The sequence below is a fragment of the Periophthalmus magnuspinnatus genome, chromosome 23 (genome assembly GCF_009829125.3).
Source record: "Periophthalmus magnuspinnatus isolate fPerMag1 chromosome 23, fPerMag1.2.pri, whole genome shotgun sequence".
NCBI lineage: Eukaryota > Metazoa > Chordata > Actinopteri > Gobiiformes > Gobiidae > Periophthalmus > Periophthalmus magnuspinnatus.
In genome coordinates, this window is record NC_047148.1 from 7,268,968 (window position 1) to 7,282,112 (window position 13,145).

A 13,145-nucleotide genomic window follows, 5' to 3' on the forward strand; every position below is an offset into this window, starting at 1 on the left:
GAGATGGAGAGAGTTGGATAAAAGCAGATGTAATGAGTGTGAGAGAAAGAGTTGAGGAGAGAGAAATGTGCAGGTGGACCAGTCAGTAGAACTTTGACAAAGGACAAACCATACAGTGTGTGTGCACTCGTCACTGTATGATCACATTAAATACAAACATATATAAGAGTTAAATATACAATAATAACACATCACCTGATTACAATGCCTTAAAATTCATGATTAACAACGTGCATGATAAACACTATAAGAACACATGGACAAGTCAACAATCATTTAAAACCCATTACAACAATCTTCATGATCCATAATTAAAACAACTTCATGTCATATAAATCTAAATACATGATTAAAGACGAAGCGACGTGCAACAATGTAAATAAATGATTAAAGACGAAGCGATGCGCAACAATGTGATGAGATGTCAATAAACAACACCTGTCCATTTTAAATAAACCAATTCAGACTAATGTTATGACCTATTTAGATCTACATTTGAAAGAAAACTCTATCCCCTCATGGTCGCTGAAGTACGTTGGCACCACTACAGAATCTATGTCATACTCTGTAGATTTCACATATAAATGATGAATTAATGTCCCTCTCTCTGTTGTGGGAGATGTGACATATTGAACATATCCTTTTTCTATCATAAAATTGCAGAGATTTGAAGATTTCAATATGTCATCATTAAAATCTCCCATCACTGCCACAGTGGCACAATGTGATTCAAGCCAATTCAATAATCTGTCCAAATTATACTTAAATAGAGACATGGGGTAGGGTTTTAGGGAGACAGGTCTGCCATCTGTCCAGGGACAACAGATGAAAAAGAGCCTTTTGGCTAATTCTGGTGCATTTGCAGCAATGCTGTCAATGTACACCGTCTCTGTCAAACAAACAAACAAACAAACAAACAAATAAATAAATAAATATTGGATTTATTATTTCTTGTATTTATTACTTCTTGCATTTATTATTTCCTGTATTTATTACTTTTTGTATTTATTACATTACATTTACTGCATTATTATGGTGTTTATTTAGTATGAGTCATTTTAAAGTTGAACAACACCTTGTCAGCACTAGGATTGTCAAAAGTATCAAAAAATCTGATACTTACCGAGACTAAAACTTGTATCGAAAGTAGATATTCATTTAAGCAGGTATCAAGACATTCACAGGACAGAAATGAGTCTTTCCTGAATATCTTTATAATGATCTTGAGCTGAATCAGAACAGTGAGTTTTATATGCGCCCGATATCAATCCACACTAATTATGTCCAATATACTGATTTAATTTAGCAGATAAATATGTAAAACAACACAACTGTTTGCAGAATGTGCAGATTAAAAGTATTCTTCAGTACAGGCCTGGACAGAGGACAGAGACAGTGCTTTTTCAGTGTGTGTAATACTGCCCCCTGGTGGTAAGCTCGAGTATTAAAACATAAATCACTGTTGCATGTTTAATTCTTTGACAAAATGTTGAACTGAATTTATTTTAATTTATTTATTTAATTTAATATTTTTTAATTATTTAATTTATTTTATTATTTAATATTTTTATTAATCATTGAATAGTAAAAATAAATAAATAAATTTAAAAAAGAAAATAATAATAAAAATAATAATGACAATAATAATAATTAAAACTGCAAGCAGTGATAAAGGCCCTCGCCACCCCTTGCGACCGCGGGGTAAAGGCCACAGTGAATATCCTGCCTTTCGTTCCTGCTTACATCGCCCCTCCCCCCAAAATTTGCGACTGAGGAATACTACTCCATTCATTCCAATGAGACCATTTATGATATTGTCACACCTGAACGGTTGGAAATAAAGGTATGTCTTCATTGGCTTTTTGTTTAGTATGATGAGAGGAATATGTTTACCAAATTTCAATGAATTTTTGAATATGAAATTTGAAGAGGGCGCTAGAGAGCCATTTTGTGAGAGAGTGCCTTGATTTGCATACCATTGCGTTCATCTCACAAATGTGCATAAACGCTGTATTAGCATTTTCCCAACAAAAAATGTGTGAAAGAGAAATATTTTTTTGAATTATTCCAAAATTTGCGATTTTGTTGAAAATTCACCCTGACCACACCCAAAGTCATAATCAAAATGTAATTGATAATCTTTAATCGCACATAGGTTTAGTGGGATTTGGCAAAATTTGAAGTGTTTGTGATGAAAACTGTGCGAGAAAATGTCCTGAATGTGAGGGTGTGCACTTTTGTCATTCCCGGGTTTGATCCAATATGGCCGACTTCTTGTACATTTTAGAGCGGGGTCATAATATCATTTTTGTCATGTCCCGACATGTACTATTTTTTGCTGTAAGGTTCGGATTTTTACGTTGACTTTTTTCCGAGTCGGGCTCCCATTGGCCCCATGAAAATCAAAGTTTGAGGTGGCGCTACCGAGTCGTCTTTCATTATTTTTTTCTCGGGGTCTTTTGTGACGATTAGAGCTCGTCGAGTTCTAATTTTTGACACCACTCACTGCCATGTTGGGGCGTGTTTACTACTTGATTTTTGCCATTTTCCATGCTCCGGACGTGGTTTTAATGAGTCCCTCGCCGTGACGTTGTCCTAGGCTCGGGCCTAATAAATCTATGCTGCTTTAATGTGTACATTAACCATAAACTAATTAGATTTACCCAACAAGTGGAAATGACAGATATTTGGAAATAATGATCCCAAAATGTATAGGAAGAGGAAAATTTTAGGAATTTAAGGCAGTTTCAAGAAAGGTGAAGGTGAATACAAGTTTTTCAGGTTTTTCAAGGAGAAAAACCTGTATGTTTTTTGTGTTATGAGGCAGGGTCGGTTGTGAAAGAACAATCTAAGTCGGAATTTTGACTCCAAACACAGAGCCAAGTATGCAGACGTTTGCCTTCAAGAAAAACAACAAACTTTCCCATAATTGAAGCAGTGCTGAAGGTCTGTGAGCAGGTGTGCCCCAATACACACTTTTAAAAAGGTCGTTGTAACTGTGTATCCCCTGACAAACTGACATGTAATATTTGCAACTTGAATAAGTAATAAATACAGAGTTATTTAACAAGTTGAAAAGGAGTTACATTTAGTGACATTTCCACTGCCTCACAGTTACATCTGGCCCTCGATGGCGGCCATGTTGCTGATGTGGCCCTTGGTGAAAATGAGTTTGACACCCCTGCTTTAATCAGAGGTCTCCAGTCCAGTTTCCACTCTGACCCAGTAGTTTTTGAGGGTTATCAACATAAGTGAATGTGTTCTCTGCATTTGACTGTCATGGAGTACAGCTCTTTCTCCATATTATAAGCCTATTGTGTTTAAATTGGTAAAGGCCACAACAATTTGAATAAATAAAATAGAGACAATTAAACTCGATGTCCTTTTTAACTCAACAACTACTATTATCAAAACTAAACTACATTCTGCTGCACTTGCTCTCTACTTGTCCGTTGTAGATTTACTGTGAGAGTCTGATGGCGGCTGGACAGTTTTCCAAAGACGCAGCGGGCCCCAAGTGAAGTTCAACAGAGGCTGGCTGGCCTATAAGAATGGCTTTGGGAGCCTCACACGTACGTACCAACCACATACATGTATCAGTAATGAGTATAGGACAGTATATTTGGGGTCTGTGTGTCAACATATGTATTAGTGGGTTTCCCAGTCTATGTTTCAAATGGAATTAAGAACATGGTGTGCACTTACTGCTTTTGTTAAAAACAACAAAAGTCACTCTTCAAGGTATTTATGAAACCCAGAGATCATTTATACTTTGGCATATATAATTCTGTAAAGCACTGAATTGAATTTAAATTATTTTGTGTATGAATTGTGCAATAAAAATAAACTTGTCTTGCCTTGCCAGTAAAATAATTTCATAATTGCAAATGATCATATGGTTTAAAAACAAACAAATCAAGAAACTGTTATTTTTGTTGATCTGTGGGACACAGATAGGCCTAGTTTATGAAATTGAAAATCTAAATCTACATACTGTTCCTTTAAATACTGAAAAATAATAATAAGAATAATAATTGTAACTTGATGCTTATTTGCAGAGGACCACTGGCTCGGACTCAGGAAGGTATTTGCTTTGACCAAGGCCAAGACCAGGAACTGGATTTTGAGAGTGGATCTCTGGGACCATGAAGGAAACACTGCGTTTGCAGAGTACAGTCACTTTAAACTGGGAAATGAGAAGTCAGGCTTCAAACTGCATGTCAAGACGTACAAAGGGACTGCAGGTACAGATGGCTACTTTACTCTAGTCAGAAGAACTGTAATAAAAGTATAACACATGTGCTTTGGCGTCATCTAGTGGTAAAATGGCAAATTACATCTACCAACTTCTAATCTAAAACTCTCTAAACCGTTTTAAATGATTAATCTAACCTGCAAAATTATTATTATTTAATCTGCAAAGTGGTTAAATTTAGATGTAGAGCAGTTTATATTTTTGCCAGAAAACAGACACAAGTTTATGTAGCCTCCACTCTACGGTAAAAAAAACCTGCATATAGAGAACACATACCAGTTTTTCTAAGTTGGAGCAGCAGAACAACTGATTAATGATTGGCTGCAGGTGCTGGGATTTAGGTAGTGAGGATTCGGAGAGGGTCCTTTTAGACGATAATTACCTGGATTTGCATTGAAACTGACAACCCATTCTGCTTTCTGATTAGATAATCGTCTTGAGGACCAAAAGTCCAAATTATAGCATAAACAGCTTGGTCATTTTTTTGTTTTGTTTAGTAAATCAGTAAGTAGTAATGCAATAAATCACTAAAAGCTATATTTGATTTGAACATTTTTTCTTTAGGTGATGCCATTCGTGGAGTATATGCAGGAATTGACCAGAACGGTTTTGGCTTCAGCACCATAGACAGGGATAATGATGGATGCCACCCTTGTATTTTTGGGGACATAACCGAGGAGGAGTGTGTCGCTTCAGAGGGAGGTGGCTGGTGGTTCAGTCGCTGTGGGTCGGCCAGTCTCCATGGTGACTATCACCCAATGGGAGAACACATTGGTTGGGCATCAGGTCTGCACTGGGACAGCTGGAAAGGCAGGGCTCCATACTCTCTGAAGGCAACCAGGATGATGGTCAAACCAATGGTGTAGACACGATTCTTTCAGATATAATTCAGCATCATGTTGTTTTGTTGTGTGCAAGTTTAAAAATATTTCTCTTAAACTACTTTGATCATTTCTACTAAACAGCATTGTAAATTTTAAAACCTCTGAAAAAATTATCCAATAAATGTTTCATGTGAGGAGACTACCAGAGGGGAACAGAGAGCAGAATTGTTGTAAATGATGGACAAAACATTTCACTGCTGAATAAAGTTGATGAGAATTATGTATACAGATTTTCAAAAAGACAAAAAAACAAAAACAAAACACCAAAACATTTTGCATTTAATTGTTCTGTAAGATTTCAAAAAGCTTGTATGTAGAAATATTAGTTATTAATAATAACACAGATATTGACTGAATCTGATCTGTAGCTGTAGAAAATCTGATTATGTTATTCTTTTTCTCTCAACACAGTTTTCATTTCCAAGATGATCTGCCATTGGTAAAAAAAAAAAAAAGCACATCCGAAGTAAATGAGCGCAGTTAAAAGTTAAAACACAGACATAAACTACAAAGTTCAAGGGAAATGTTACTGTCCCAACTTAAATGGCATGATTTTAAAAAGTAACACTCATTAATGTGTCATGCTCTTCAGTGAGTCCTACCAACATAAAGTGATTTTATACACAGACAATTCCAGCAGGTAGCATATTCATTGTACTTAAATAATAACAATATTGACACACCCATGTCACTGATGGCACACCTGTGTCACTAATACAGTGTTGGGAAGAATACTTTATGTGATATATATATATATTTTTTTTAATTAAGTGTTGATGTCATCTGCAGTTATACAAGTTACAGTTTGATAACAATTGTTTTCTCCTTTTTAAACCTCCCACCTGTTTTCCCTGAGATCCCCTTTTGATGGGCATAAAGAAGAAAATGAATAAATACATACACAATAAGGATAAAAAAAATGTAAATATAGTAATAATACAATGTAGTAATAATACAGATAATGATAATAATAGTAGTAATAAATATACTAAATCATGCCTAACAGGCAAAAAAAAAAAAAAAAGTAAAATAATAAAAATAATCTTGTCCTGGTTTGAATTCCCTCTATACAATAATTGCAAATTTCCTCCATCAAAAGAAATCAGCAGAAATTGCTTTCTATTGCATACATATTCATTATGTACCATGCATAAAGAGAAAAATTGTGAATATACAGTATGATAAAAGCATCCAAATAACACAAAAAACAGATATGTAATATATTCAGATCTTGACTTTGGTCAGTGGGTTGGAGCAGCAGCATATTTTTGGCTTTTGCTCCATGTATTCGAGAAGCAGAAAGCTCCAGCTGAATTATTTCTTGGTAGGATAAAAGCCATCCTTTCACAGTCATTGGTTGAACTGACTTTCAGCAGTATATTACAGGGTTTTTTTTTTGCAGCTGTAAGGCCTGCTAGTCATTGATTGTCAGATTTAATTTGGAGGAATCATCTAGCAAAATAAACCTCTGAGTGCAGGGGATGGTTAAGTTAGACAGTGCCTTTGAGACGTTTTCCCAGAATTGTGCCACCTCAGGGCACTCCCAGACCATATGCAGAAATGTGCCAATACTTTTGTCTGTGCAGAAATCCCAGTGAGTGTTGTCTTCTAGGGTATAGATAGTCTCTGAGAATTATTTGGTAATGAATCATCTGGTCATTAGGATTCTTCGATGAGAGGGAAATGTTTGACTAGATCTAATTCCATTCCCACTCTGATCCCTCAGTTCAGGTTTCCAAAGCTGCTCAATAGGTACATTTTTGTGAGCTCTTGACAAGTAGTTTATATAGATCAGAAATCCTACCAGAGCTTTCTACTTTAGTCAGAATAGTGTGGAAGGGGTGATTTTTCAGCATGAAAATGCATTGTTGTGCACAACTGCAGGTAGAAGAAAAAGGATGTACCGCACAAGTTATTGCATTTTTGTAAATCATGAAACTCTCTTAATCCATTCTGGCCTATGATATAACTGAAGTCATGGACCCCTTTATGCTCCCACTGTAAAAAAGAGATGGGTTTCTTATAAATTAGAAGTGAGTGATTATGAAAAATTGGTGTCTGATGGAAATATTGGTCATCCTTCCTCCATCCTTCTGAAGAATTAGAGTTCTTTATTGGGTTAAACCAGGACTCTGTAGATGACCCTAGAGTAATCTGGGAAGCAGTTAAAGGTTGTCAATACGAAACACTACGATAAGCTTTTGTTCCCAATCAAATAGAGCAAATAAGCTTTGTTGTGGAAAAATAACAATTCTTGAAAAGTGATCTATTTGCGAAGCTCGATGAGTTTTGGAATACAGAAAAACGGTTTATTCTTTGTTACAGCAGATACAGACAGGACAAGGCCCAGGCGTGAAATGGCCACAGACTGGTAGCCTTTTGGCATCCCAGGTCTCACCTAGAGCATCTCTCCCCCCGGTTACTCTGTTCCCAAGCATCTAAGCTCTAAGTATTTATACCAGAATGACAAAGCTACATACATTTCAAAGCAGAGTGACGTTTCTTTCACACCCATGAGATAATGAACTTTTACACTTAGACAGGTAGAACAACATAGAGTTTCCTGTGGGATGGAGACAGAACCTTCACACATGTTAATGTCTGATCTGGGTCTAACACACTGACACCGATCAAATGCATTTAATGACATATAATAAGAATATTTTCATATATTTTCACATCATAAATATATTTAAATTTCCATCACAGCTTAACATGCCCCTAGATACAGAAATAGCTGCCATAGGAAGAAAAATGACTACTAAAGTGACACCTGAAAACAAAAATACGGCAAGATAAATGTGAACAACTAAATGAATTATTAAGGTAGAAAGCTGAGTTTCAGATACAGCGTGTGTGGTAGAAACATTATTTAAACCAAACCAGACCAAGCTGTCTTTTGACTCATAAAATTCATAACAATGAACAACTGGCAAATATTTCTGCCACCAAAGGAGGCATTGTCACCTCAGATCCTGAAAAAATTAGCAGTGCATTTAGAGATTTCTACAGTAAACTGTATACATCAGAAGTAACATAGGATAAAAAAGCCTGTAGTGATTTCTTAAGCTCTCTTAATCTACCTAAAGTCCCACATGAAACTGCCAATGCTTTAGAAACACCTGTAACATTGGAGGAATTAAGTAAAGTCATTCATTCCATGAATAAGGGTAAATCACTTGGGATAAATGGAATGTCACCAGAGCTGTATGTTGACATCTGGCCTCAACTTGGTCCTTTACTTTTAGACATGATTAAACACTCTATAATCAAAGGGTCTTTCAATGACAGCACCAATGTGGCGATTATCTCTCTTTTACTCAAAAAGAACAAGCCACCAACTGACTCCTCCTCCTACCGGCCACTCAGCCTTCTTAACATAGAGCTCAAAGCTTTTGCAAACATTCTTGCTCACAGACTAGAACAACATATGACTTATTTAGTTCATTATGATTAAACAGGCTTCATTAAGTCTAGACTAGCTTTTGACAACATTCAGCATCTGCTCCATATCATAGATACATCTTGCCAATCTGCAAATCAAAATGTCATCCTGTCACTGGATGCTGAGAAGGTGTTTGACCGGTTGGAATTGGACTATCTGTGGGATGTGCTGCATCATATGGGTTTTCCTTCTGGTTTTATTAATGTGATTAGAACCATCCATCCATTTTCTTCCACTTATCTGGGGCCAGGTTGCAGGGGCAGCAGGCTAAGCAGGAACTCCCAGACTTCCCTCACCCCAGACACGTCCACCAGCCCCTCTGGTGGGACACCAAGATGTTCTCAAGCCAGCCGAGACAGTCCCTCCAGCGTGTCCTAGGTCTTCCCTGAAACCTCCTCCGGGTGGGACATGCTGGGGCATTTGGAACAGATGCCCAAGTCACCTCAGCTGGCTCCTCTTGACGTGGAGGAGCAGCGTCTCTTCTCCGAGCTCCTCACCCTATCTCTAAGGGAGCGCCCAGCCAACCTACGGGGGAGAGTCATTTTGGCCACTTGTATCAGCAAACTTGTTCTTTCGGTCATTATCCAAAGCTCATGACCACAGGTGAGGGTAGGAATGTAGACTGACCGGTAAATCCAGAGCTTTGCCATTCGCCTCAGCTCCTTCTTTACCACAACAGGTAACGATTCAGGTTTAGACTCAGGAGGAGCAGGAGGAGGCTGAGGAGTGTGATTCCCCTGTAATTGGTGCACACCCTCCGGTCCTCTTTCTTAAACAGAGGGACCACTACCCCAATCTGCCAGTCCAGTGATACTGTCTACGACCACCACGCGATGTTGCAAAGACATATCAGTCAAGACAGCCACACAGTATCTAGAGAATTAAGGTATTCAGGATGGATCTTGTGCACCCCCAGAGCCTTGCCACCAAGGAGCTTCAGCCAGGGTGATCACCAGCCACCAGTCTCTGCTTGCTCCTTGGTAGCACGGTGACGGTGGGATTGAGGAGATCCTCAAAGTACTCGTTCCACCATCTGACAATATCCCCAGTTAAGGTTAGCAGCTCTCCACCCCCACTGTAAACAGTGTCAGTGAAGCACTGCTTACCCCTCCTGAGGTGTCGGACGGTTTGCCAGAATCTCTTTGAGGCTGTTCAATAGTCCTCCTCCATGGCCTCCCCGAACTCGTCTTAAACCCAAGTTTTTGCCTCTGCGACCACACGAGTTATGGCACGCATGTCCCGCCGGTACTCATCAGCTGCCTCAGGAGTCTTACAAGCCAACAAGGCTCGCTAGGACTCCTTTTTCAGCCTGATGGCATCCCTTACTTCAGGTGTACACCACCGGACTTGGGGGGTTGCCGCCGCGACAAGCACCACAGACCTTACAACTACAACTACAAGCAGTCGCATCGGCAATTGAGGGAGAGAACATGGCCCATTCGGAATCCATGTCCCCAGCCTCCCCCGGGATGTTACAGAAGCTCTCCCCAGAGGCATGAGTTGAAGGTCCCCTGACAGAGGGCTACGCCAGATGTTCCCAACAGACCCTCATGATACGTTTGGGTCTGCCAGGACTGTCTAGCTTCCTCCCCGCCAACGGAACTCACCAGGTGGTGATCGGTCAACAGCTCTGCCTCTCTCTTGCCCCAAGTGTCCAAGAAACGTGGCTGGAGGTCAAACTACCGCTCGGGTTCAGATCAAAGAGGCCATTCTTCCTGATCACGCCCCTCTAGGTGTCACTGTGGTTGCCCGTGGGCGTTGAAGTCCCCCAGTAGAACAACGGCGTTCCCGGTTGGTGTACTGTCTAGTACCCCTCCTAGGGACTCCGTGAAGGCCGGGTACTCTACACTGCTGTTTGGCCCGTAGGTCGCCATAACAGTGAGAAACCTGTCCCCGACCTGAAGGTGCAGGGACACAACCCTCTCGTTCACCGGAGTGAATTCCAACACATGGAGGCTGAGCTGTGGGGCATTAAACAAGCCCACTCCAGCTTGCCGCCTCTCCCCATGGGCAATTTAAGGAAGGATTCTATTTCCTAACAAAAATAGCTTCCTTAACTCCTCTCCAAACCATTTCTTTTCTCTGGCTAAGATCTGAATTTCACTATCTTCAAAGAAGTGGTTAGTGGCTTTGAGATGGAGATTTACAGCGGACTGGGGTCCAGAGGAACTCTCCGGTCCTGGTACATCCTCTTATGGAGCAGCTGTTTAGTTTCTCCACTGTAACGCTCACTGCACTCTTCACTACACTGAATGGAGTAGACTACATTACTTTGTTTATGGCTCGGGGTTTTGTCCTTAGGGTGAACCAGTTTTTGTCTTAAAGTGTTTGTGGGTTTGAAAAAGACAGGAATCTCATACTGTCTGAAAATTCTGTGAAGTTTTTCAGACACACCCGCAGCGTAAGGAATGGTAACACCTTTCCTTTTGGCTTCAGGTTCCCTGTTGTCCTTTTTTGTATTTTTGTTAGGAAAGAGAATCCTTCCTTAAACAGAAATGGGGGCCTGAGACATAAACTCAGCTCCATCTACAACTCCATCCTCAGCCCCAGAACAATGAGAACAATAGCAGGGTCATTAAGGGCTGAATAGGGCAGTCTCAGCTGAAACTGGAGACAATAGCTATTTACAGTTTCAGTGTGGTTAGCCCCTACTTTCAAATAGATATAAGGCAGTGGCCACCAGCAGTCTGACCAGAACTGAATAATAATGCTTGGATGAGCAGTGAAACATCTTCACTCCTACAACGATTTGTCCAGTTGACAGATTTAACTAGATTTTTTGCTATGGATCAGACCTGGACGACATTTAAAGTTGAATTAAAGCTTTATTTTGTAGTCAGTAACATAATAATTATGAACGCAGTGAAGTAAAATTGCATGACTAGAATTATACTCTATATATAGTTACTTTCCACCCCTCATATATGCAGCATGTACAATAGTTTTATTTTGTCTTTTCATCCACATTCAGTAGTGCCCCCCTAGTGTGAGTGTTTTGTGCTTTATTATTGATAGTTATGGTCCGAGCCGGGCTGGCCAGGCAGCCTGTGTTCTCTTACACTCAATGTAGAAGCATACTGATCTGCACAGCCTCTACAAAAAGGTAAGTTACAGTTCAGTTTAGCTTTATATTGACATTGAGATTGACTTGTAGCAAAACTTGTTTTGTTTTGCCAATTTTGCCATAAAGTCAAAATTGGCAGTCACAGGATCAGATCACAATTTGATGTCACAATATGTCTAGATAACTCACTTGTAACAGGTGTAGCAGGTAGGCAGTGTATCATAAAAACTGGTGTGGTGTGTTTTCCTTAAACAGTGTGGATTCAGAAAAGCTGATTTTATCAACTCAAGGACAACAAAGGTGGTGAACTCTACATGAGACTGACCTCGGATTCTAAAACCTCAACTTTTACTGGTTACAAAAGACTCTAACTGACAGTCATAGTCATAAAGGGTATGTCATTCTTCCCCCAACAAAATGAAAAAGTACTGTAATTTGTATTCCGTCAAACACCTGACTGTACTGATGTCATCTCAATGAAACGCCCAAAATAATAAAAAAAAAAAACTGTGTCTGCTGTGCAAAATGACAATGTCATGTGCAGTAATTTCAAGGGGCAAAACATTACAATCTGGTTCCATTTATTTGTTTATTTGAATAGTATATTGAATCATTTGACATATAAACTAATACTAGAAATATTAAAAATACACAAAATGCTGGTCTCAATAGATTAAATACAGTGTCATTGTTTAACCTCACTTTTGGATGACTTAGGAACATTTTAATAGCTCACACAGAATTTTATAAATATCAAAGTTAGCAAAAAAACAAAACAAATAGATTTTAAAGAACAAAGAGAACATGTTGTAGATAATAGTATGAAAAAGCACTGACAGGTGAATGTAAAAATATTTGTTACTTTGTTTTGGCAGCTTAGTAGAACTGTTGTGTTTTAAGTACTTAGATATAACTTTAGCTTAATGAGAACCACACTGAAAATGTATTGTAAAAATATAGTGATTTGTGTTATTTGAATAAACTAATACAGAGTCGTACACATCAGTGGTATAAGTCTTTTTCATGGGATTTGATGTAAAAACGTTGAAATGATCAGAAAATTAACAACACACTACCGGCTACCAGGCTTCACTTGAATAGGCTCAAATATTGTAGTTATGGTAGTAAGTGTGTAACATTGCATACTATGAATACTTTACTTTTACTACCGCTGACAGGTGAAGTAACTGTCTTAATCATGACAGCTGGTTTAACTGGGTATAATAACAGATGAACAGTTTTCCTCAAAATTGTATTATTAGTCTAGAACATTTTAGTGTTACCATTAAAAAAAAATGTAAAACTTTATGAATTGTGCATTGATCAGCGTTGATACTTTTATGAAATATTATCAACTGACTTATACATTGTGGTGACTGTAAATGTCAAACTCAAATTCTCATTTTCCTCTTACACTGCACTACTTCTCTCACTTTCTATATTTATTATCAGTATTGTTCGTCAAGTTATGTCTGTTGGGAGCGATAAGGCCAAAAT

At 38.6% G+C, this 13,145-nt stretch overlaps 1 protein-coding gene across 1 annotated transcript; it reads left to right on the top strand.

Annotated features, from left to right (window-relative positions):
• Positions 1–3,130: 3,130 nt before the first annotated feature.
• On the top strand, positions 3,131–5,194 carry LOC117391462 (angiopoietin-1-like). The gene is made up of 4 exons (XM_033989281.2): positions 3,131–3,160; positions 3,473–3,572; positions 4,059–4,244; positions 4,820–5,194. The coding sequence occupies exons 1-4, from the start codon at positions 3,131–3,133 to the stop codon at positions 5,119–5,121; spliced, it is 618 nt and encodes a 205-aa protein (XP_033845172.1). The 3' UTR covers positions 5,122–5,194.
• Positions 5,195–13,145: the final 7,951 nt, after the last annotated feature.